Raw genomic sequence first — 26,117 nt, 5'->3', positions numbered from 1 at the left:
ATAACATTTCAACCCAGATAGCTCCATTCTTAATGAACAGAAGACCATAACATTTCAACAGAGATAGCTCCGTTCTTAATGAACAGAAGACCATAACATTTCAACCCAGATAGCTCCGTTCTTAATGAACAGAAGACCATAACATTTCAACCCAGATAGCTCCGTTCTTAATGAACAGAAGACCATAACATTTCAACCCAGATAGCTCCGTTCTTAATGAACAGAAGACCATAACATTTCAACCCAGATAGCTCCGTTCTTAATGAACAGAAGACCATAACATTTCAACAGAGATAGCTCCGTTCTTAATGAACAGAAGACCATAACATTTCAACAGAGATAACTCCGTTCTTAATGAACAGAAGACCATAACATTTCAACAGAGATAGCTCCGTTCTTAATGAACAGAAGACCATAACATTTCAACAGAGATAGCTCCGTTCTTAATGAACAGAAGACCATAACATTTCAACCCAGATAGCTCCGTTCTTAATGAACAGAAGACCATAACATTTCAACCCAGATAGCTCCGTTCTTAATGAACAGAAGACCATAACATTTCAACCCAGATAGCTCCATTCTTAATGAACAGAAGACCATAACATTTCAACAGAGATAGCTCCGTTCTTAATGAACAGAAGACCATAACATTTCAACCCAGATAGCTCCGTTCTTAATGAACAGAAGACCATAACATTTCAACAGAGATAGCTCCGTTCTTAATGAACAGAAGACCATAACATTTCAACAGAGATAGCTCCGTTCTTAATGAACAGAAGACCATAACATTTCAACAGAGATAGCTCCATTCTTAATGAACAGAAGACCATAACATTTCAACCCAGATAGCTCCATTCTTAATGAACAGAAGACCATAACATTTCAACCCAGATAGCTCCGTTCTTAATGAACAGAAGACCATAACATTTCAACAGAGATAGCTCTGTTCTTAATGAACAGATGACCATAACATTTCAACAGAGATAGCTCCGTTCTTAATGAACAGAAGACCATAACATTTCAACAGAGATAGCTCCGTTCTTAATGAACAGAAGACCATAACATTTCAACAGAGATAGCTCCGTTCTTAATGAACAGAAGACCATAACATTTCAACAGAGATAGCTCCGTTCTTAATGAACAGAAGACCATAACATTTCAACAGAGATAGCTCCGTTCTTAATGAACAGAAGACCATAACATTTCAACAGAGATAGCTCCGTTCTTAATGAACAGAAGACCATAACATTTCAACAGAGATAGCTCCGTTCTTAATGAACAGAAGACCATAACATTTCAACAGAGATAGCTCCGTTCTTAATGAACAGAAGACCATAACATTTCAACAGAGATAGCTCCGTTCTTAATGAACAGAAGACCATAACATTTCAACAGAGATAGCTCCGTTCTTAATGAACAGAAGACCATAACATTTCAACACAGATAGCTCCGTTCTTAATGAACAGAAGACCATAACATTTCAACCCAGATAGCTCCGTTCTTAATGAACAGAAGACCATAACATTTCAACCCAGATAGCTCCGTTCTTAATGAACAGAAGACCATAACATTTCAACCCAGATAGCTCCGTTCTTAATGAACAGAAGACCATAACATTTCAACCCAGATAGCTCCGTTCTTAATGAACAGAAGACCATAACATTTCAACAGAGATAGCTCCGTTCTTAATGAACAGAAGACCATAACATTTCAACAGAGATAGCTCCGTTCTTAATGAACAGAAGACCATAACATTTCAACCCAGATAGCTCCGTTCTTAATGAACAGAAGACCATAACATTTCAACCCAGATAGCTCCGTTCTTAATGAACAGAAGACCATAACATTTCAACCCAGATAGCTCCATTCTTAATGAACAGAAGACCATAACATTTCAACAGAGATAGCTCCGTTCTTAATGAACAGAAGACCATAACATTTCAACCCAGATAGCTCCGTTCTTAATGAACAGAAGACCATAACATTTCAACCCAGATAGCTCCATTCTTAATGAACAGAAGACCATAACATTTCAACAGAGATAGCTCCATTCTTAATGAACAGAAGACCATAACATTTCAACCCAGATAGCTCCATTCTTAATGAACAGAAGACCATAACATTTCAACCCAGATAGCTCCGTTCTTAATGAACAGAAGACCATAACATTTCAACAGAGATAGCTCCGTTCTTAATGAACAGATGACCATAACATTTCAACAGAGATAGCTCCGTTCTTAATGAACAGAAGACCATAACATTTCAACAGAGATAGCTCCGTTCTTAATGAACAGAAGACCATAACATTTCAACAGAGATAGCTCCGTTCTTAATGAACAGAAGACCATAACATTTCAACAGAGATAGCTCCGTTCTTAATGAACAGAAGACCATAACATTTCAACAGAGATAGCTCCGTTCTTAATGAACAGAAGACCATAACATTTCAACAGAGATAGCTCCGTTCTTAATGAACAGAAGACCATAACATTTCAACAGAGATAGCTCCGTTCTTAATGAACAGAAGACCATAACATTTCAACAGAGATAGCTCCGTTCTTAATGAACAGAAGACCATAACATTTCAACAGAGATAGCTCCGTTCTTAATGAACAGAAGACCATAACATTTCAACAGAGATAGCTCCGTTCTTAATGAACAGAAGACCATAACATTTCAACAGAGATAGCTCCGTTCTTAATGAACAGAAGACCATAACATTTCAACCCAGATAGCTCCGTTCTTAATGAACAGAAGACCATAACATTTCAACCCAGATAGCTCCGTTCTTAATGAACAGAAGACCATAACATTTCAACCCAGATAGCTCCGTTCTTAATGAACAGAAGACCATAACATTTCAACCCAGATAGCTCCGTTCTTAATGAACAGAAGACCATAACATTTCAACCCAGATAGCTCCGTTCTTAATGAACAGAAGACCATAACATTTCAACCCAGATAGCTCCGTTCTTAATGAACAGAAGACCATAACATTTCAACCCAGATAGCTCCGTTCTTAATGAACAGAAGACCATAACATTTCAACAGAGATAGCTCCGTTCTTAATGAACAGAAGACCATAACATTTCAACAGAGATAACTCCGTTCTTAATGAACAGAAGACCATAACATTTCAACAGAGATAACTCCGTTCTTAATGAACAGAAGACCATAACATTTCAACAGAGATAGCTCCGTTCTTAATGAACAGAAGACCATAACATTTCAACCCAGATAGCTCCATTCTTAATGAACAGAAGACCATAACATTTCCCCCAGATAGCTCTGTTCTTAATGAACAGAAGACCATAACATTTCAACCCAGATAGCTCCATTCTTAAATGAACAGAAGACCATAACATTTCAACCCAGATAGCTCCATTCTTAAATGAACAGAATACCATAACATTTCAACCCAGATAGCCCCATTCTTAATGAACAGAAGACCATAACATTTCAACCCAGATAGCTCCATTCTTAATGAACAGAATACCATAACATTTGTCATGAAATCTATAATATTCCAACATCTGCTGTTATAAAGTTTGCATTGGCTCGTGCACAGGCATACAGACAATGTATGTTGAGTAGGCAGTGCTTGTTTGGTTTCAGATAGACTAAGGGGTGTAGGTGCCTGGGTGCAGTCAGACACTACTGAGTTTCCCTGCTGAGAGGCACAAAGACCCCCCATCCCCCCATCCTGTCTCTCCATCCTCACACCCCACTAATAGAATTAAAGACAAAGAATGCTGTATCATTAATGAGCTTAGTCCACAAATTGTTTATTCAAGATGAAGCGTGTCAAATCTGCGTGTTTGATTTCCCTAATACCTCATATTAATGAATTTAATCTATTTAATTATTTATTTTGTACAATGCTATTAGAGTCTGAAGGCTGCTGGAGATACTCTGAAGGATATCTGTTTGACACGGGGGAATATTTCCATGCAGGTGACATTTAGGTTTCTTTTCTGAGGTGATATAAAGTAAATCATGTGTTCTCTCAGTACCCATTACGTCTGCTGTTATATGTCCCTTCTTTCCATTACCACTGTTAGGTTCTAATTCCCAGAGTAAGAAACGCTACGGACACTATGAAAGCTTAACCAAGTTCATTCTTCCCAGAGGATCAATAGAGCTGCATTAGACAAAACATGTTTCCACCAAGACAAGTATATATACTCCAATTCATGGGGCGGCAGGTAGCCTAAGAGCGTTGGACTAGTAACTGAACGTTTGCCAGATCAAATCCCCGAGCTGACGAGTTAAAAATCTGTCATTCTGCCCCGGAACAAGGCAGTTAACCCACTGTTCCTAGGCCGTCATTGAAAATAAGAATTTGACTTGCCTAGTAAAATAAAGGTTAAAAAAAACAAACATGTAGATGCACTCCCCCTTCTCTCCAACCCTTACATATGTTATGGTTCAACAGGAAGTCGAATTGATGGGGTAAAAAAATCGTTCCTTCTCCCTTAAGGTGGCCTGACCTGACCTCAACCCCCTTGATGCCTAATCCGAAGCTTCTCCCCCTTATCAATGTCTGCCACCTGTGATCGCTTCCCTGCACTCAATATTTCAATAGGATCCCTGACATAATGTAAACGTTATACATTACCCTCTCTCCCTCAGTGACATGGATAAGTATGTTTCATATTCTCAGAACCCAACACCACACTGAACAGATGGATGGGCTGTCAATATTCAATAGTAACATGATAATAAAAATAAAACCCACTACAGTTAATTAAATGTTGCTACTTTTGCTATTTGCTATTTTGACCCGGAAAATATATGACCTTCTGAGACTGAGCGATTCTGAAACAGGCGTGAAATCTCTATTCAACGCCTGCTAACAACGTTTATACATCCGTCTTAAACCATAGAAATAGAGTCTAATGGAATCTTCTGGATTATATTTCAACCTCTTAGACTGTCTTCCCCTGTGCTTGAAAGAAAGAACCACTTGATATAGCCTTTTCAGTGATGGTAGAAAAAGAATAAGGACAAAGGAGAGCTCCAGTAAAAAGTTGAGAAAATGCATGCCAAGGGCAAGTATTTGAAATATAGATTCCATCAGTTCTCTCGTCTCCTTTCATGTTTGTGGGGGGAAAAAAAGGGAAGGCATACTTGGCAGACCATTATGAGATGTTCATGACTGGCGTTTAGAGCAGGGAAAGCACATCCTTATTCAGTCAGTAGAGCCTCCCAACTGAATGTGACATACTGATGATGTGCCTGTTGTGTTCAGGGTATAGAGGGGTGGTTCAGTGGTGGTTCACAGAAACGTATGGGGTCCATGGAAACACATCAACTACCAGGTACTTTTACTACAGGCTTTACAGAATAATTCTGCCTCCCGGACAAGACTCATGACAATAAACGTCAACCTGCTGTTTTGTCAGCAATATGGCTTGTCCTGGGGGGTCACTCAAAACATTCTCGGTAACATAATGTTGCTGAAATGAATCTTACAACCACTAGAGGGTTTTAAAAGTTAACATCACATGGTGGTGATAATTTGGGGTGGTCTAATTCTGAATATTGATTGATATCAGATTGCCCCAGCGTGAAAATCAATGCATCTAAGGAATGGAGCTGCATGGTAGCAGACAAGTTGTTGTGCTGTTGCTCAGTGGGCAGACGTGAGCAGTTTCCCTAACTATTAGTCTATTCTTGTGCATTAGTATTCCCATCTTGTAGCTCAGCAGATGCCTTTACCCTCAGCGCTATACAGTTTTACATATTATTTATCCAAACAGGTGGATATGAATTAAGATGAAGTGTGAAGTTAGGCTGGTCAAGTGCCTTATTGGAACATACACAGGAGGACTATCGGTAGGGAAATGAACCTGGCATCTTTTTTTCCACACCTCTGCACTGCAGCTAGTGTCTGTCTGTCGGCTTGTCTGTCGGTCGGCTTGTCTGTCTGTCTGTCGTTTTGTTATGACGTGTGTCTGTCTCTCTGTTTGTTGGTTTGTTATGACGTGTGTCTGTCTCTCTGTCTGTTGGTTTGTTATGACGTGTGTCTGTCTCTCTGTCTGTTGGTTTTATGATGTGTGTCTGTCTCTCTGTCTGTTGGTTTTATGATGTGTGTCTGTCCCTCTGTCTGTTGGTTTGTTATGACGTGTGTCTGTCTGTCGGCTTGTCTGTGTGTCTGTCTCTCTGTCTGTTGGTTTGTTATGACGTGTGTCTCTCTCTCTGTCTGTTGGTTTGTTATGACATGTGTCTGTCTGAAGGCTTGTCTGTATGTTTGTCTCTCTGTCTGTTGGTTTGTTATGACATGTGTCTGTCTGACAGCTTGTCTGTATGTCTGTCTGTCTCTGTCTGTTTCTCAGGATGTATGTCTGTCTCACTCTCTGTCATACAGTATTTCAAAAGTGTATGTGCTGTAATTCTTGTCAGTTTGTGGATTTTGTGTTCAACCCTTTATAGTAATAGCATGTGTATAGCCTGTGAATTAGTTGTGTGTGAGTATCACACTGTTGAGTAGCAGCAGATGAGCAGACAAACAGAGAGCTCTCAGCGTCATTGACTGTTTCATTAGTCTCTCAGAGGGGGGGGGGGCTTATCCGTCATATCACCCCCTGCCACGCTGACACCCAGCTGGGCCTGGCCGGCATCAACGCTACACTGAAATGAGAATGCACATACTGTAGAGGACACAAGTGGGCTGAACACGACAGTTCACTCCCTGCTCTACCTACCTAGCATCCTCACCTCAACCGACAGCAGTGTGTTAACTTTGGTGTAGTTATGAAATCCTTTTTTAGCCGGGTTAATGATTGTCATGCCGCAGAATATTTGTCTGTGTTCCACTTTAGAAGAACTTAATATTTTCCCAGAAATGTGCATGTGTTTATGTGGGGAAATTGAGTGGAGTGGTGTGTGAGAGCCACATTACCATGTGGTGCCTCATTAAATATTCACTCATCAAGGGGCCTTTTTTAGTTGGTTTCCTTTCGCAGAAGTACAAATCGTTGGTAATCAGCCGTGGTGACATTTTCCAGCAATTATGCCCATGCCATCTACGCTTCCTAAGGAGTTGAGACAAATCACTCCATTTGCCTCTGCCACCATGACAAGATGTTAACACCTTCCTTCCCAGGAGAGAAAGGGAGTGAGAAGGAAAGAGACGGGGAAAGAGAGAGAGAGGGGGGAAAGAGAGTGATGGAAAGAGAGAGAGAGAAAGAGAGAGAAAGAGAGAGAAAGAGAGAAAGAAAGAGAGAGAGAAAGAAAGAGAGAAAGAAAGAGAGAGAGAAAGAAAGAGAGAGAGAAAGAAAGAAAGAAAGAGAGAAAGAAATAAAGAAAGAAAGAAAGAAAGAAAGAAAGGAAGAGAGCAGGAGAGGTTGACCCCATCTGTTGAAGAATCAAAGGCTTTAACTACAATCAAGGACCTATTCTCCTCATCCACCCACGTCCCTCACCAGAAATGACTGAATACTAGACAACACACTGTGTGTGTCATCTGTGTAATAGTGAGTGTATATGTCCAGTGAGTCATAGACCGTCGTACATCCCTAAGCACTTGTCTGTATGTTTGTATGTATGTAAGCTGTATGTATGAATGCAGTTTGCTTAGGGATGTACGACGGTCTATGACTCACTGGAACAAAGGCACAAATCCACATCTGTCTTCTCCCTGCAGAGGGGATGGACTTGACAGATCACAGATGAGAGAGAAATGTGTCTGTCTTATCCTAAAGTGTCCCAGCTCGTATAGGCTGCTCTGTGTCTGAACACTTAGAAGTGTCCCAGCTCCTATATGCTGCTCTGTGTCTGAACACTTAGAAGTGTCCCAACTCCTATATGCTGCTCTGTGTCTGAACACTTAGAAGTGTCCCAACTCCTATATGCTGCTCTGTGTCTGAACACTTAGAAGTGTCCCAACTCATGTAGACCGCTACTCTGACTGTGTGTGAACAGCTGGAAGGCTCCTGTCTGTTTACTGCCTCCTGGGGGAGGCATGAGAGAAGCTCCAGCCTGTTTGTTCCTCTCACAGAGAAAGCAGTGCTCTCTGAAGAAGAGCCTGGAACAGACTTGATACGTCAGACAGACTTTAGCACTCAATGTGTGGTCTTGGCTTCACATTTTCTCTATTCTCTATGTTGATGGAGTTAGAGAGAGAGAGGAAAACAAATACGTTTCTGCTTCTTCCTGGCCAGGTCTCCAAGACTTTGTTGCGCTTTCTCTCACTGCTGCAGCAAGATAGTTTGTAGCTTACAGCTGTGAGTGGCGGTAAAGAATATTACCCTTCTATTCTTGCCCATAGGCAGTGTTAGTTTGACCATTACCATGGCAGTGGAATTAAGGTCATTGCTCTGATTATTTAAGCAGCCTCTGGCTTATGGTCATGAACGTTGATTTAATATCCTGTTCTACACGTTTATGGCTGTACTAATGATCATGATTATTAAAGCAGCACACAAGTTATAGTCACCATTCCTAATGTGCTAGCACCCTCTGGCCCCCTTCAACAGCTGAGCTATAATTGTGACTCTTCCCTCCTTCTCCACTCTTTATCTTCAGTCAAAAGTATATCATCTATCACAGATACATAGTCACACACACACACACACACACACACACACACACACACACACACGGAAAGAGACAGCAACAACACACACACACACACACATGCTTGAACACCCACTCTGCCAATCCCCATAGCATCTCTATGATGTTGTCCCAGGTCCGCAAGGTAAATGGGGGATGTGTGAGAGGACAGGGGGGTTGAGACAGGGGCTTTGCCAGTGCTCAGTGTCGCTGTGTGAAACCAGGTGAGCAGACACTGATACCACATAAAGGCTAATACCTGCAAAGCCAGACCTGTCTACCACGGCTAGCAAAATATTGAACCTTGCTAAGCTCCTTTCCTCACACACACATGCGCACACACATGTACGCACAAGCATGCACAGACACACTGACACACACACATGGAAGGACACAAACACACTATCAGCAGGGGATAAAGATGGTGCATTTCACTGCTCCGTTACTGTGACAATTGTCTCACGAGAAGGGAAGAAGACACAGACAAACAAACAAACAAACAGTGTGTGTGTGTGTGTGTGTTTACAAGCATTTTGCTACACCCGCAATAACATCTGTTAAACGCGTGTATGTGACAAATAAAATTTGATTTGATTTGAAACAAACAGGGAACCTCTAGCGTCGGATGCTGCAGTACGATGTCATCCACTCCAGAGGCTGATACGTGACGTGCCATTAATGTGTCGTGTCGTTGACGTGGCATGTGGCAGTCCCTTGCTGCATGACTGCTGCTCTGAGGGAGCTCTGGGGCAGCTCTGAGGGAGCTCTGAGGGAGCTCTGGGCTCGGCAGAGTTTGTTTTCTAACTGAGTGAGTGAACTTGGGGAAGGTGTCTCCCACACATGGTTTCCCTCTACCAGCTCCAGCTTCTGAGAACCAGGCCCATAACTCTAGCTCCACCGCTCCCCAACAGGATTTTTTACTTTAGTTTACTTAGTAAATATTTTATGAACTCTATTTTCTTAAAACTGCATTGTTGTTTAAGGGCTTGTAAGTTAGAATTCCACAGTAAGATCTGTTGTATTCTGCACGTGACAAATAAAAATGGATGTGATTAGACACGAACACCACTGAGATCCTCAAAAGATTCAGAGCACAATACATAGAAGAAGAACAACTCAGGCCTCTCTTTTTTGAGCATGATTTAGATATGTTTCTGCTTATAATTTCTGACATTTTCGTAGGCTGTTTGTCAGTCAACTTGTCTATAATTAGATGCATGCAGCTTCTCTTCAGTCATTAAATGTTGCCCTAGAAGACTAAATAAACCCTTTGCTCAACTGAACAATGTCATAGATCGATAGAATGAATTGATAAAAATCGGTAAAATCTTCCCTGTCATCTTTCGCGGAGCAAAGCTGTTTAGGGACTGGGGAGAACGCAAAAAAACAAAACAGGAAAGGTTTTCTGTGCAAAATGTCCAAATTACATCAGTTTGACCGGTTGTAAGAAAAAAAAAAGCTGTAGAAATGACCAAAATAATTTCTGATAATATTTCAGTTGGCTTCATTGCATGTGGATGAAATAGAAAAAAATATACATTTAGTGGACAGTCTGATCCAGAGAGATTTATAGTATCAATTAGGGTTAAATGCCTTACTCAAGGGCACATCGACAGTTTTTCACCTTGTGGGCTCGGGGTTTCAAACCAGCCACCTGTCGGTTACTGGCCCAATGCTCTTAACCCCTTTTTATTAGGAAGACAGCACCTCTACAGATGGTATCTAACTGAGCATTGCATTCTCTCAAGGTGCAGAAATAAATCAATCATATTTCTCCACTCCTGTTCCCAAGTCAAAATTGTGCCTAGATTTGGTGTATAATTTTCCTGCAAGAAAGGCTACATTCTGCAGGAGTTAAGGCTATGTGAGAGGTTATAGACCTACAGTCAGTGTCCAGATTTCAGTTTCCATTTAAACCATTGTTGCAGGAATTAAATTCCTCTGTTTTAATAACCAATTCAAATGAATCACACTGTCAATTCATAAGGGGTTGTAAGACCCTTATTGGTATAAAATGGACAGAGACCAGCCTTTGAAATCAACCAGCTGCATTTATTCTCGAGAGTACTGCTCATTACACATTTTACCACAGGTTATAAACTGAAAATGACGTCAGCGTTTTCTAAATGTTCCGTCTCTTCTTGACACTGGTAGAAAGGCTCTATAGTTCTCATGCCTTTCCACCTCGCCTAGAGCCAAGGTCAGCCTGTGTAGATAAGCATTCTAGCCAGTCTGGCAATATAGTTCATTCATTTCTACCAAGGAACAGACAGTCATTGTTCTAAATCTTGATTATATTTACACACATTATATTCAGTACTAGGATTAAAAAGAAAATTCATACATATGCAGTAACATAATAGTATTCTAATTAGTCAGTCCTGATTGAAATGTATACATAATTAGTCATCATTGATAAAAATTCCCTTAACAACCATCTAACAGTAGGCTACAGTTCTGTCGAATTTGTACAGCACCTCACAATCATCACACATAACAGCCACCAGCACTGCTATCATTCTCTTTTACCACTTCACCAAATCTTTCCCAAACATTACTTTTCTAGCCCTCCCTTCTCTTTATTCTCAACTTTCCTTTCGCAGTTTTTGTGGATTGAAGTGAACTTTATCTGCCCGTTCCCAAAACCATTATTTGTTCATTGGCTGTGTAGGCTAATTGGCAGTATACAGTTAAGCCCTTAACATTCCCAAACCAGAAACCATGGATTGATGGCAACATTCACACGAAACTGAAAGCGCGAACCACTGCTTTTAACCAGGGCAAGGTGACCGGAAACATGACCGAATACAAACAGTGTAGCTATTCCCTCCGCAAGGCAATCAAACAAGCTAAGCATCAGTATAGAGACAAAGTAGAGTCGCAATTCAACGGTTCAGACACAACAGGTATGTGGCAGGGTCTACAGTCAATCACGGATTACAAAAAGAAAACCAGCCCCGTCGCGGACCAGGATGTCTTGCTCCCAGACAGACTAAATAACTGTTTTGCTCGCTTTGAGGACAATACAGTGCCACTGACACGGCCCGCTACCAAAACCTGCGGACTCTCCTTCACTGCAGCCGACGTGAGTAAAACATTTAAACGTGTTAACCCTCGCAAGGCTGCAGGCCCAGACGGCATCCCCAGCCGCGTCCTCAGAGCATGCACAGACCAGCTGGCTGGTGTGTTTACGGACATATTCAATCAATCCTTATCCCAGTCTCCTGTTCCCACATGCTTCAACAGGGCCACCATTGTTCCTGTTCCCAAGAAAGCTAAGGTAACTGAGCTAAACGACTTCCGCCCCGTAGCACTCACTTTCGTCATCATGAAGTGCTTTGAGAGACTAGTCATGGACCATATCACCTCCACCCTACCTGACACCCTAGACCCACTCCAATTTGCTTACCGCCGCAATAGGTCCACAGACGACTATATCGCAACCACAATGCGCACTGCCCTAACCCATCTGGACAAGAGGAATACCTATGTGAGAATGCTGTTCATCGACTACAGCTCAGCATTTAACACCTGGGTCTCGACCCCGCCCAGTACTGGACTTCCTGACGGGCCGCCCCCAGGTGGTGAGGGTAGGTAACAACATCTCCACCCCGCTGATCCTCAACACTGGGGCCCCACAACGGTGTGTCCTGAGCCCTCTCCTGTACTTCCTCTTCACCCACGACTGCGTGGCCATGCACGCCTCCAACTCAATCATCAAGTTTGCGACACTACAGTGGTAGGCTTGATTACCAACAACGACAAGATGGCCTACAGGGAGGAGGTGAGGGCCCTCGGAGTGTGGTGTCAGGAAAATAACCTCAATGTCAACAAAACAAAGGAGATGATTGTGGACTTCAGGAAACAGCAGATGAATCACCCCCCCTATCCACATCGACGGGACAGTAGTGGAGAGGGTAGTAAGTTAAGTTCCTCGGCGTACACATCACGGACAAGCTGAATTGGTTCACCCACACAGACAGCGTTGTGAAGAAGGTGCAGCAGCGCACTCACAAACTTCTACAAATGCACAATCTAGAGCATCCTGTCGGGCTGTATCACCGCCTGGTACGGCAACTGCTCTGCCCACAACCGTAAGGCTCTCCAGAGGGTAGTGAGGTCTGCACAACACATCACCGGGGGCAAACTACCTGCCCTCCAGGACACCTACACCACCCGATGTCACAGGAAGGCCATAAAAGATCATCAAGGACAACAACCACCCGAGCCACTGCCTGTGGCTAGGCCACTCTAGGACCTTGAGATGCTTCTTACGGAGCCACTCCTTAGTTGCCCTGGCTGTGTGTTTCGGGTTGTTGTCATGCTGGAAGACCCAGCCACGACCCATCTTCAATGCTCTTACTGAGGGAAGGAGGTTGTTGGCCAAGATCTCGCGATACGTGGCCCCATCCATCCTCCCCTCAATACGGTGCAGTCGTCCTGTCCCCTTTACAGAAAAGCATCCCCAAAGAATGATGTTTCCACCTCCATGCTTCCCGGTCGGGATGGTAGGACCTCTACATGCTTTGTAAGTCGGAAAACCTGCAAAATCGGCAGTGTATCAAATACTTGTTCTCCCCACTGTATATGTATATACTGTACTCTATATCATCTACTGCATCTTTATGTAATACATGTATCACTAGCCACTTTAAAACTATGCCACTTTGTTTACATACCCTACATTACTCATCTCATATGTACAGTGGGGCAAAAAAGTATTTTGTCAGCCACCAATTGTGCAAGTTCTCCCACTTAAAAAGATAAGAGAGGCCTGTACTTTTCATCATAGGTACACTTCAACTATGACAAACAAAAGTAGGAAAAAAAATCCAGAAAATCACATTGTAGGATTTTTTATGAATTTATTTGCAAATGATGGTGGAAAATAAGTATTTGGTCAATAACAAAAGTTTCTCAATACTTTGTTATATTCCCTTTGTTGGCAATGACAGAGGTCAAACGTTTTCTGTAAGTATTCACAAGGTTTTCACACACTGTTGCCGGTATTTTGGCCCATTCCTCCATGCAGATCTCCTCTAGAGCCGTGATGTTTTGGGGCTGTTGCTGGGCAACACGGACTTTCAACTCCCTCCAAAGATTTTCTATGGGGTTGAGATCTGGAGACTGGCTAGGCCACTCCAGGACCTTGAAATGCTTCTTACGAAGCCGCTCCTTTGTTGCCCATGTGGTGTGTTTGGGATCATTGTCATGCTGAAAGACTCAGCCACATTTCATCTTCAATGTCCTTGCTGATGGGAGGTTTTCACTGAAAATCTCACGATACATGGCCCCATTCATTCTTTCCTTTACACGGATCAGTCGTCCTGGTCCCTTTGCAGAAAAACAGCCTCAAAGCATGATGTTTCCACCCCCATGCTTCACAGTAGGTATGGTGTTCTTTGGATGCAACTCAACAATCTTTGTCCTCCAAACACGACGAGTTGAGTTTTTACCAAAAAGTTCTATTTTGGTTTCATCTGACCATATGACATTCTCCCAATCTTCTTCTGGATCATCCAAATGCTCTCTAACAAACTTCAGACGGGCCTGGACATGTACTGGCTTAAGCAGGGGGACACGTCTGGCACTGCAGGATTTGAGTCCCTGGCGGCGTAGTGTGTTACTGATGGTAGGCTTTGTTACTTTGGTCCCAGCTATCTGCAGGTCATTCACTAGGTCCCCCCGTGTGGTTCTGGGATTTTTGCTCACCGTTCTTGTGATCATTTTGACCCCATGGGGTGAGATCTTGCGTGGAGCCCCTTGGATGTCTTCCATTTCCTAATAATTGCTCCCACGGTTGATTTCTTCAAACCAAGCTGCTTACCTATTGCAGATTCAGTCTTCCCAGCCTGGTGCAGGTCTACAATTTTGTTTCTGGTGTCCTTTGACAGCTCTTTGGTCTTGGTCATCGTGGAGTTTGGAGTGTGACTGTTTGAGGTTGTGGACAGGTGTCTTTTATACTGATAACAAGTTCAAACAGGTGCCATTAATACAGGTAATGAGTGGAGGACAGAGGAGCCTCTTAAAGAAGAAGTTACAGGTCTGTGAGAGCCAGAAATCTTGCTGGTTTGTAGGGGACCAAATACTTATTTTCCACCATAATTTGCAAATAAATTCATAAAGAATCCTACAATGTGATTTTCTGGATTATTTTTCTCATTTTGTCTGTCATAGTTTAAGTGTACCTATGATGAAAATTACAGGCCTCTCTCATCTTTTTAAGTGGGTGAACTTGCACAATTGGTGGCTGACTAAATACTTTTTTGCCCCACTATATACTGTACTCGATACCATCTACTGCATCTTGCCTATGCCGTTCTGTACCATCACTCATTCATATATCTTTATGTACATATTCTTTATCCCTTTACACTTGTGTGTGTATAAGGTAGTAGTTGTGGAATTGTTAGGTTAGATTTCTCGTTGGTTATTACTGCATTGTCGGAACTAGAAGCACAAGCATTTCGTCACACTCGCATTAACATGTGCTAACCATCTGTATGTGACAAATAACCTTTGATTTTATTTTATTTAAAGTTTAGACTTGATAACTAATACCAGAGCCTAAAATAATGAAATAAACTTTTTTATAAAGCCTATATAAATTGCACATAATTATACATTTATGGATTTTTTTAAGGTATTGTTTCTCTTTATTAAACCCGCCCTCCACCCACCCGACCTTCAGCTACACAATATTTAGTGACCCTAAACCCGTCTGCCCTGCGGATTCCGAGTCAACCCGCTCATGTAGACGGCCTGACTTCTCCTTGGTTACTACCAGAAAAGTCTGCCATCAGAAAGCCTCACCATGCTATTGACTCTCTCATAGACGGGTTGGCTGACAACGTCACAGAAATTATATGCGCATCGATGTGGCCGGAAGATGTGCATTGTTATGAGTCTGAATTGTCAGATAGCTAACAACAATGACACGAAGCTGCCATGGGGGGAATTGTAGGTGGTTCGTTTCAGCTCGTTGGATCTTGTTATTGATACCATGTCTTGTTTTGAGGGGTTTCGAAAGATGTCAAGTGTATGCAAAAATTCACTAGCTAGCTAATCAGCAACTGTAACCATGTATTTATGTTTTCAATAAACATTTGGAGACAAAATATAGTTAACATGTTGTCAACACTGTAATCCAACCCTGTCTCTTTTGCCCTATACATATCTGTTTTGTTGTTAAACTACCAACCTGTCTATAGGCATGTTCCACTACAAGGCTCCATGCCAGCTTCAGGGGATCAAAGGAAATGAATCCTTCAGCTGATGAATTAATCCTAATTGGTGGTTAAGAAGGAGTTGTTGGACCCCAAGACTCTGCTGTATGTCCCCTCCACCTCCGCTCCCTGGCGAGCAACGCCCCTGTTTGATCTGCGCTAATCTAATTAACACTTAAACAGGAACACCTGTGCTCTTCACTCGAAGTGCCACCTCCCAGATGGGCCTTTGATGGCTGTGATGGTGGAGGGAGAGCTGGCGGCGAGGGAGGAGAGCTGTTACTCTCTCTCTCTCTTAACAGGGGCAAGCGTAGCCTAATGGGGCCTATTTCAGTCCCCAATATGTCTGTAACTGGTGGGTAATTGACAGCGATTAGGCTGTGGTCTGATGATGCACCTGATTAGATTACTGTAGGTATTTTTCTGCTCGGTTTCACCGCACCCCTTAAACCAAACCTTGACCCCTATTAGCCCCACACTCATCAGGAAGAGCTGGGGGACACCAGCATCACCAAGCTTATCATCAGCATCTAATTGGGCTGATGAGTCACGATAAATATGGTCAATGCCGCTATGTAATTCCCTGATCAATGTGAAGGAGTGTGCATGTGCCTGTGTGGGTGTGTGCATATGTCTATTCATATGAGGAGGATAAAGAGTGCCTCCATTGTACATTTCTACCTGTTTCAAGGAAAATGCACTTCATGCACCTGTAGATATTCTTCAGTTTTCATTATTTCTGATTGCTCGCCTCTTGAATAGCTTTAAACGTTAATTAAAGAGGAATAAACTGATTCTTGCTTTATCCTTCAATCTCTTATCAAGTCAGGATTTCCTAGGAGTCTTTCAAGCTGGTGAATTTGAAGCGTGTGAATCCTACAGACTTATCCTTGAGAGCGCTGCTCAACTTTTTGACAAATCAAGGCTTTGCATCAAATGTTTGTTTTTCCTAACAACCACATTCATCTGGCCACATTCATCATTTGACTCCCTTTTGAAATATCTGAGCATTCTGAGGTTTACCATTAGCTGGTTAGCACTAGAAAACGGACTATTCAACTAGCTCTGGTGGGCCAAAGGGATGAATCATGTTATTAGCATGGCATATCCAGGAAAAAAACCTTAATCAATACTAGTCAAAGATCAGAGAGACTCAGGCAGGAAACAAGAAAAAGGACAGAGAGGACAGAGGAGAGAAAATAAATGGAGTACCCTCTGTACTATATGTGCCTCTTGAATGACTTGCTGGAACATTGGGACTTGTTTCACCCTCTTAAGGGTTCAATGGCTCTCTTGTTTTGTGAGGTTTTCTGACGGAAAATCCTTTGATCTCACTGTCATCTTCTCCCACAGAGGGTTTTTAATTCGTAGTTACCAAGCACCACTTTTTGCCAAAATAGCAAAGGTTTACATAGAGCTTCTATTGTTACCTGCCGACTCATTCCCCTGATGATCCCCTAAATTGAAACGGTATGACATCATGGAGTGGTTTGGAGCCAAATCTGTGAAGCAGCAGTTGACCCATGGGGCCAATCATTCTGGCAGATTGTGTGCCTGTGGAATACGAGAGGTGTCTTATAAACAAGCCTCCTCCTTGGCAGTCGGGGCACCATGAGGTCTGATGGATATGTTTGGACCAAACCGACAGTCATGTTTGCTCGTCCTGAATCATTATGGTTGGTATATTTTTATATTGCTGTATCAGAGCCTTAGTGCCTTAGTCATTGGGGCTGTTAGTTCTGCATTCCTCTTCATCTCTCAGACTAATTATCGTGTACCTCATGACTCATACATGCTATATAGCTATGTCTCTGCATGTTTAGTAGGCACTTCCTGAATCATTCCAAAAGTTCCGGAACCACTTGGACATGAAGTGTGTTTACGTAATGAGCTGAAAGTAAGCCAGGAAAAAACATATCTGTGGTTCTAAAGTGTCTAGGTGCCTAGGTGTCTAGGTTCTCGTGATATGTTCATAAAATCGATTTTAAGATTGCCACAATGTGTACGACCTCATCTGACAGACCCGATCCAGAACTGGTAGTTGTGTAACAACAGGATGCCAACTGAGTTTGTACGTAGAAGTTTATAATTTTCTCCATTTAACATTGTAGCATAAAACTGTTTTGACTGAACAAAAACAAACAAACAAAGTATTTCTCAATGACCTTGCAGAGAATTGGAAAAAGATGGGATAGACATGGGATCTAGTTCCATTGTAGAAAACATAAAGAGGTAGAGTGGACCTTGTGGTTCAGCTCGACAGCACTTCAATTTGTGCTTCTAGTGCATCAACAACTACAATTCTTGTCCTTTTCAACTAAAGAAATTATCAAATAGAATGTTTTCTTTATGTTTCATTATTGTGTCGTAATTTCTTTTACCTCTCAAGTGCCCTGAAAAGAGCCATGTGATGATGGCATGGCGAATAATCAAATATATGTTGTGGTGCATGCTGGGTACTGGGAGCACACCTATACACTCCTGCCAGCTAGTAATGGCACATTTGACGTGGGCTGGCACTATGTATTTTTTCTCAGAGAGAGAGTTTTGTTATAGCTAAGGACAGTCAGCTTTTGTTTTCAAAGGCCCCTCATTACGTTCAGGTAGTGCAGAGAGCCAAGTAAGCTCTCCTGGGTAAACAGAGAGGGGCTGCGATATCTCCTACCTGTCTCTCAGCAATCTCCGTTTTTTATAAAAACAATGCTGCCATGTTGCTATTGCTGGTATGGTATCAAGCCCTCTTCAAGGTTGTGAGAGCATTGTGTGTTACCTTCTAGTGTTCAGAGTGATGTGCCTGAGCTGGATCCCCTGGTGTGATTCGCTCACTGCCTATCAGGCTTGCTCCCCTCTGAGCAGATCCAGATGGGGCTGGCTGGAGACTACAGTATATGCCATGATCTGATGAGCTGAGCTGTGATATTGTGTACTGTATTGTCCATGAATGCCTCTCTGGGCCTGGCCCTGGGCCATTGGCAGTAACTTTGTTATAGATGAGGTTAAAATAAAGGTTGATTGAGAAAAACAAACTACTAATATGGTATAAGTAGTAACCAGAGATCTGGGTTTATTCTCAGATCAATGCTCTTATTCCAATTCATATCAAGTCCAGAGAGTGAAAGAGCCTTGCACAAGGGTACAACAACAGATTTTTCAACTTTTAGGTTCAGGGATTCAAACAAGGGACCTTTTGGTTACTAGCCCAATACTCTAACCACTAGGCTACCTGCTGCCACAAATGCCAAGAGTCTTATATTTCTGTGGAAGATGGCACAGTACTAGTAGGGGATGGAGTAACTGATAGGGATCATTTTTACTGCATCCTTCCTTCTCTTTCTCTCTCTCGCTCTCCATGCTGATCTATCTACCAAAAGGATGGACAGTGAATGTGTTTTACAGTCTGACAGCGGTTTCATATCAGCAGCGATACAAAACAAATCTTCAGCTGGCTACCACTTTCGTACCTCAGCAAAACCTCAGGATAAAGGTGCTTGGTTAATGACAACACTGAAGAGATGGCATTATACATGTAATTTGTTTTACCCCTTTTTCTCCCCAATTGGTAGTTACAGTCTTGTCTCATCACTGCAACTCCCTTACGGACTAGGGAGAGGCGAAGGTCAAGAGCCGTGCATCCTCCGAAACACAACCCAACCAAACTACTTCTTGACACAATGCCCGCTTAACCAGCCGCACCAATGTGTCGGAGAAAATACCGTAAACCTGGCGACCGTGTACTGCACCCAGCACGTCACAGGAGTCACTAGTGCAGGATGGGACAAGGCACTCCCTGCTGACCAAACCCTCCCCTATCCCAGATGAAGCTGGGCCAATTGTGCACCACCTCATGGGTCTCCCCATCGTGGCCAGCTGCAACAGAACCTGGAATTGAACCCAGTGCCTTAGACCACTGCGCTACTCAGGATGATACATATAATTTGGGGGGGGGGGGGGGGTGGTGATCAGAAGAATATGTCAGTGAAGATATCAGAAAGACTAGCAGAAAGGATGTACCCTGTTTTACAGAATACAACACAGAGAACGCTTGAGGGGTAGCTGACATTCAAAGAGATACAGTAGGCTGAACAAAGATGGCATCACAGAGGGAAAAGTAAATAAACAGACAGAATAGGGATATGATTAAAGGAAAAGAGAAAGGTAAGAAAAAAGTCATATTCAAAAGCGTAGAACTTAGTTAAGCCAAGTTAGACTTTATTTGCTTAGACAGTGAGAAAGTCACTGGAAAAACATTACATTTTAACAATGGTATGAATTCCATGAAAGACAAGGAGAATAGGGAATAAAAGGAGAGGCGAAATAGTGTTGCTCTGTGAGACAGAGTGTCTTTAGGGATATTCATATGATTCCAGTTGGATTTTCTAAGCCTTTTGTGTCTGTCATTATGTTCCTGGGCACTGAAAGGAGGACAGAAGAATACCTACAGGGTTGGCAAGGGGAGCCATCTTCTTTTGAAGGGCCCAGAGTGAACAAAAAGAGCTCTGGAAATGTAGTAATGGCATCACACCTATTCAAGAAGGTAATGTGGTATCTGAGACAGTGGATCACAACCCGCCTGTCTGACTCTGAGCTCCCATCTCTACCTCCTTTGTGATGGAGGAGGCATTATTCCTGAAAGCTGTGGAATTATTTTAAGAGAAAATCAGATGACCACATGATGGGATTCATATTTCTAAAAACCTGTCATTTAATTTGATATGTTCAATTTCATTTAAGTTTTGTTCAGTCCCATGGCTGGCTGCTTTAACTGCAATAACCCATGTTATTCTTTATTTCTTTAAAAAAAATATGATTTCTGCATTGACAGAGAACATGTCATCTCCACTTTAAAATAATCGATGGCACACAGATCTCATTCGTGAAAGTTCTTTAAATCAAATGTGATTGGTCACATGCACATATTTAGCAGTTGTTATTATGGGTGTAGCAAAATGCTTGTGTTCCTAGCTCCAACAGTGCAGTAGTATCTAACAATTCACAACAATATATAAAAAGTATCTATATCTAAAATCTAAAAGTAAAAGAATGGAATTAAGAAATATATAAATATTAGATCGAGCAATGTCGGAGTGGCATTGACAAATACAGTCATTTTGGTAATCAGGCCTCTAACTGTTGTGTCATCTGCAAACTTGATGACACACACTTGTGGGGCCCCCTGTGTTGAGGATCAGCGAAGTGAAGGTGTTGTTTCCTACCTTCCCCACCTGGTGGGAGCCCATCAGGAAGTCCAGGACCCAGTTGTACAGGGTGGGGTTCAGACCCATTGCCCCGAGCATAATGATGAGTTTGGAGAGTACTATGTTGTTGAATGCTGAGCTATAGTCAATGAACAACATTCTTACATAGGTATTCCTCTTGTCCAGATGGGATAGGGCAGTGTGCAGTGCGATGGCAATTGCATCGTCTGTGGATCTATTGGAACAGTAAGCAAATTCCAGTGGGTCTAGGGTGTCGTAAGGTGGAGGTGATATGATCCTTAACTAGCCTCTCAAAGCACTTCATGAATGCTTTGAGAGGCTACGCGACGATAGTAATTTAGTTCAGTTACCTTTGCTCTCTTGGGTAAAGGAACAATAGTGGACATCTTGAAGCAAGTGGGGACAGCATACTGGGATAGGGAGAGATTGAATATGTTGGAAAACACTCCAGCCAGCTGGTTTGCGCATGCTCTGAGGACACGGCTAGGGATGCCGTCTTGGTTGGAAGCTTTGTGAGGGTTTACAATCTTAAATGTCTTACGTCGGCCACGGAGAAGGAGAGCCCATAGTCCTTGGTAGCGGGACGCCTTGGTGGCACTGTGTTATCCTCAAAGCAGGTGAGGAAGGTGTTTAACTTGTCCGGAAGAAAGATGTCGGTCTCCGTTACCGGGCTGGTTTTCCCTTTGTAATCCGTGATTGTCTATAGACCCTGCGTCTTGAGTCTGAGCCGTTGAATTGCTATTCCACTTTGTCTCTGTGCTGACATTTTGCCTGTTTGATTGACTTACGGAGGGAATGTGTAACGGATCTCGTCCTCCTCTTCTGAGGAGGAGTAGCGAGAAGGATCGGAGGACCAATTTGTAGCGTGGTAAACGTGCCTGAACACTGAAATACAAAAAACAATAAAGGGAACGAACGAAAACCGAAACAGTCCTGTCTGGCGACATACACAAAGACAGAAAATAAACACCCACGAAACACAGGTGGAAAAAGGATACCTAAGTATGATTCTCAATCAGAGACAATTAACGACACCTGCCTCTGATTGAGAACCATACTAGGCCGAACACAGAAACCAACATAGAAAAACAAACATAGACTGCCCACGCCCTGACCATACTAAAATAAAGACAAAACAAAGGAGCTAAGGTCAGAATGTGACAGAATGACTACACTGTTTGAATTCGGCCATATTCCTAATCACCTAGCCATGGTTATAATGCAGTGGTTCGCGCTTTCAGTTTTGCGCAAATGCTGCCATCTATCCACGGTTTCTGGTTTGGGTAGGTTTTAATAGTCTCAGAGGGTACAGAATCTCCTATACACTTCCTGATTAACTCAGTCACCGTCACCGTGTATTCGTCAATGTAAACACATTTCAAGACATAACCGTATATTTCACTGACCCTCTTATCATAGAAAGTGTCCCAAGTTAGTGAAGTATTTCCAGAGATCTCTAATAGCGTAAACTTGAGAGACACTGGTCATTAAGAAGTTGTCACGCCACTTTAGGACTCAGTGAGATGAAGTGTCTCTGAGCCCACTTTTCCAGGTGGAGGATGTATGGAGCTGGGTTTTTTCACCACTCACAGGTCTGTGGAAGACCATCTGTTCATGAGGGTTTGATATATCCTCAGCAGTCTGTCACCTACTATCTGCGAGGTGAACACCTACTGTGCTGCTGCCTCCTGTGTACATACTGTGCGTCTGAAATGGCACCCTATTCCCTATAGTGCACTACTTTTGACCAAGGCCTGCATAGGGCTCTGGTCAAAAACAGTGCACTAAATAGGAAATAGCATGCCATTTCAGATGCAGCCATACAGTACACCCACCCTGGGTGGACAGAACAGAAACCAGGGAGGAGTCTGAGGCAGACAGGGACACCAGTACAACAGCTTTTTGTTTATTAGAGAGGGATGAAGATTTATGTCTGGCACTGGGTAGAGCGTTGCGCGTGGGAGTGAAAGAGCGGAGTATAGGAGGAGAGTGGTTAAGTGGGTGGGTCAAAGGAGCCTAGATTTACTGCAGATTGATGTGAAGAGTCTCCTGCTGTGCTAAGCTGTGCCATGTTTACAAGCTGCCTCCCTGGTATTGGGAGGAGAGAACACACCGTGGAGAACACTCCGTGGAGAACACACCGTGGAGAACACTCTGTGTGTGGAGAAGACTCTGTGGAGAACACACAGGGGAGAACACACTGTGGAGAACATACAGGGACGTGTAATAAGATACAATAATAGGACAGTTCCTGTTGCATCATACTGTAGTCATGGGAGAGCTCAGTGTTTGTACTGTATATCACATCATAATCACGGCTAGAGGAGTGGACTCCAAATGATATAAATATGGGTTGCACTGTACTGTATTCTCTAACGTTACAGTGCTGTAAGAGTGCCACAGTCAACTACTTTGTCTGATTATAGGATGCTGTAATAAAGCAGCTTATGTTTCCCCATAATAGAGAAACATGTGTTTCATATACTGTATAACTATACATACCCAGCAGGGAACTTCCAGTAAGACTTTCTGTACTGTTTCCAGTGTCTATGTTACACTATCACTCTATGTGTTGACATGATTATTAAAAAGCGCCTGAGGGGCATTGATCGTCTGGTGTCCCCCTGCCTGGGGTGTGAATGATCCCAGTGTTATCAGTGATGGGAGCAGCATACTGCCTCATCTCCTCTCCTCTCTGGGTCTCAAGGATCCTGCCTGGCACCCCTGTGGAGAAGCCCCGTTTTAGGCTGTTACTCCCAGGCTATGTGAGAGATCTGTGAGGCGTGAAGAGGAAAATGGAGTTTTAAAAAGAGAGAGAGTGGAGACAAAGAGCTTAGAGGATGCAGGTGATGTCACACTATTGTCCAGTGATGAGCCATTGCATCTGTGTGTGTGTGTGTGTGTGTGTGGTTCGCATAGAGCATCTCTAATGAGACCAGTGGAAAAGCAGAGACAGGAGAGGGGTTGGTCAGGGTTGGGGACGGGGGCGGGGTCGTCACACAAATGGCCAATTAGAGCTAGTATTAGTAGTTCCATTTCCCCATCTCATGACTCTCAATTTCATTACAGAATGAAAATGAATGGAATAGTATAGTGATGATGTCTTTGCTTTGAAACATTTCTGTGAATAGATTGTATAGCTTCATCTCATAGTGCCTTTTAGTGACTGATGTGCTGAGGTGTTCCGAGCAGGCAGGGAAGGGAGATGAAGATGGGAGGGTGTGGTGCATTGTGGGTAAGAGAGAGAGGAGATGCCGAGATGTGTGCTTCTGGAGTGTTTAGTGAAACAGATGGATTACATATTAGTATTGTGATTCTGAAAATGATGAATACACTTTGCTTTGTAAAGTTGCAACCAAATAATCTATGCTGTATGCACAGCTTCGTATCCCAAATTGAACTGGACTTTTAACCTGCACCTCAATCACACTCCACTTCTCCAACTTATTCTAATGCCTGGCCAGCGTCTGTCCTCCAGGGTCCCTCCCCATTGCCTTCGCTCACCTTAGAATTACGTGGGAAAGCCAAGCCCCAAAGAGTATCCCTTTTCTTTTAATGTAGCTCGTCACGAGGGTGGCAGGTAGCCGAGTGGTTAGAGCCAGTAACCGTTGGGCCAGTAACCGTTGGGCCAGTAACCTTTGGGCCAGTAACCGCAAGGTTGCTAGATTGAATCCCCGAGCTGACAAGGTAAAAATATGTTGTTCTGCCCTGAACAAGGCAGTTAACCCACTGTTCCTAGGTCGTCGTTGTAAATAAGAACTTCTTCTTAGCTGACTTGCCTAGTTAAAAGCTGGGAGTCTACAGAAAATGTAAAGAAAAATGTTAACGCTTTCATGTCTGCCAAGCATACAAACCTTAACTTCATGTCTTCTGAGTCATTGAAGGAGACACATTGAAACGACCCACCCCCCTGGCTATTTCAAAAAGTGTAAACATAAACTACTGTCTGTCATACTTCCATACATCTATTTGCAAGCATGTGTTCTGAAAGGTGTTCTGCACTGACTGTACATTGTTTCATCTGGTTTACACAAGATATGGATGCCTGACTTTGTCAAGAGATGATGTGGGTGTGTGTTGATTTCTATAATGTGATGCTCTGTGATTATAACAGACACTTGACATCTGCTTAGTTCTATTTAAATGTATATTAGGAAAAGGTTGTCATGTTGGAGATGTACAGTCACCCACAGTGTACTGCACTACCACCCCCAGACAAGAAACCATACTAGCAACTCTACTTGGTTCTGAGAAGATCTATAATACGCTTGCTCTGAAATGAATCCACACCAAAGTTACAATCATGCAGTCTCAACTACATCTTAATTGCTTTTTCTCAGTCAGTCAGTCAATAATTTGTTAGCATTTTGTACTCAGTGGATTCATTTGATCTCCCTCAACGAATCCTGTGCCTAATGATGATTGTGTTGTGGATAACCCCTGAAATGAATGGTTGATAATGACAGGCTTTATGACCCTGTGTGTATCTGTGTGTTTGTCCCTCCAGACGCTGCCCACCACGCAGTACGAGCTGGAGATCGTAGCCCAGGACATGAAGGGAAGAGACGTGGGACTGACAGGAACAGCCACGGCAACCATCACCATCACAGACAAGAACGACCACGCCCCAGAGTTCACCCACTCACTGGTGAGTACCTGCACCGCTGCCTGTTCCCCACACCCCTATTCCCTGTCCTCTGTCCTCATTGTTGTCCAAAGGTGGATAAATGTCAAATAAACTCTGTGTAATGATGACCAGATGGAGTTGTCATACAGACTAGTGTGTGTATTGAGTTATATAACAAAGTAAATAGTGAGGTCTTGAGATGGGACCACTGCTACCAGTTCTTATCATCCTCCCTTTCTAGTGCTCCTGTTCTGCAGGCAGGTTCACCAGTCCTTGTAGTCCTCCAGTCCCAGCAGAGACCATCACTCCTCAGTCAGATAGACAGACCTTGGAGAAAAACAGCCCCAGTCACATCTATCACTGTAATCGCAGACGCAGCTGGTGACGGGCGTGATTCACATACAGGTGATGGAGTAGGTTTCACACACATAAACACACACACATACCAGCAATCAACCAGTTATCCTCCCTGACCTCTGCTTTTCCATT

The 26,117-nt window shown here is 42.9% G+C and overlaps 1 protein-coding gene across 2 annotated transcripts in view; it reads left to right on the top strand.

Annotated features, from left to right (window-relative positions):
* cdh13 (cadherin 13, H-cadherin (heart)) overlaps window positions 1-26,117 on the top strand; it is a 545,258-nt gene that overhangs the window by 399,872 nt on the left and 119,269 nt on the right. For both annotated transcript variants that reach the window (XM_020456206.2, XM_020456207.2), the window contains one exon: window positions 25,509-25,649. In XM_020456206.2, the coding sequence (XP_020311795.2) occupies window positions 25,509-25,649 (141 nt within the window). The remainder of the gene's footprint in view (window positions 1-25,508; window positions 25,650-26,117) is intronic.

Source organism: Oncorhynchus kisutch, linkage group LG22, assembly GCF_002021735.2.
Source record: "Oncorhynchus kisutch isolate 150728-3 linkage group LG22, Okis_V2, whole genome shotgun sequence".
Taxonomy (NCBI): Eukaryota; Metazoa; Chordata; class Actinopteri; order Salmoniformes; family Salmonidae; genus Oncorhynchus; species Oncorhynchus kisutch.
This window is presented reverse-complemented; position numbering and strand designations above follow the sequence as displayed.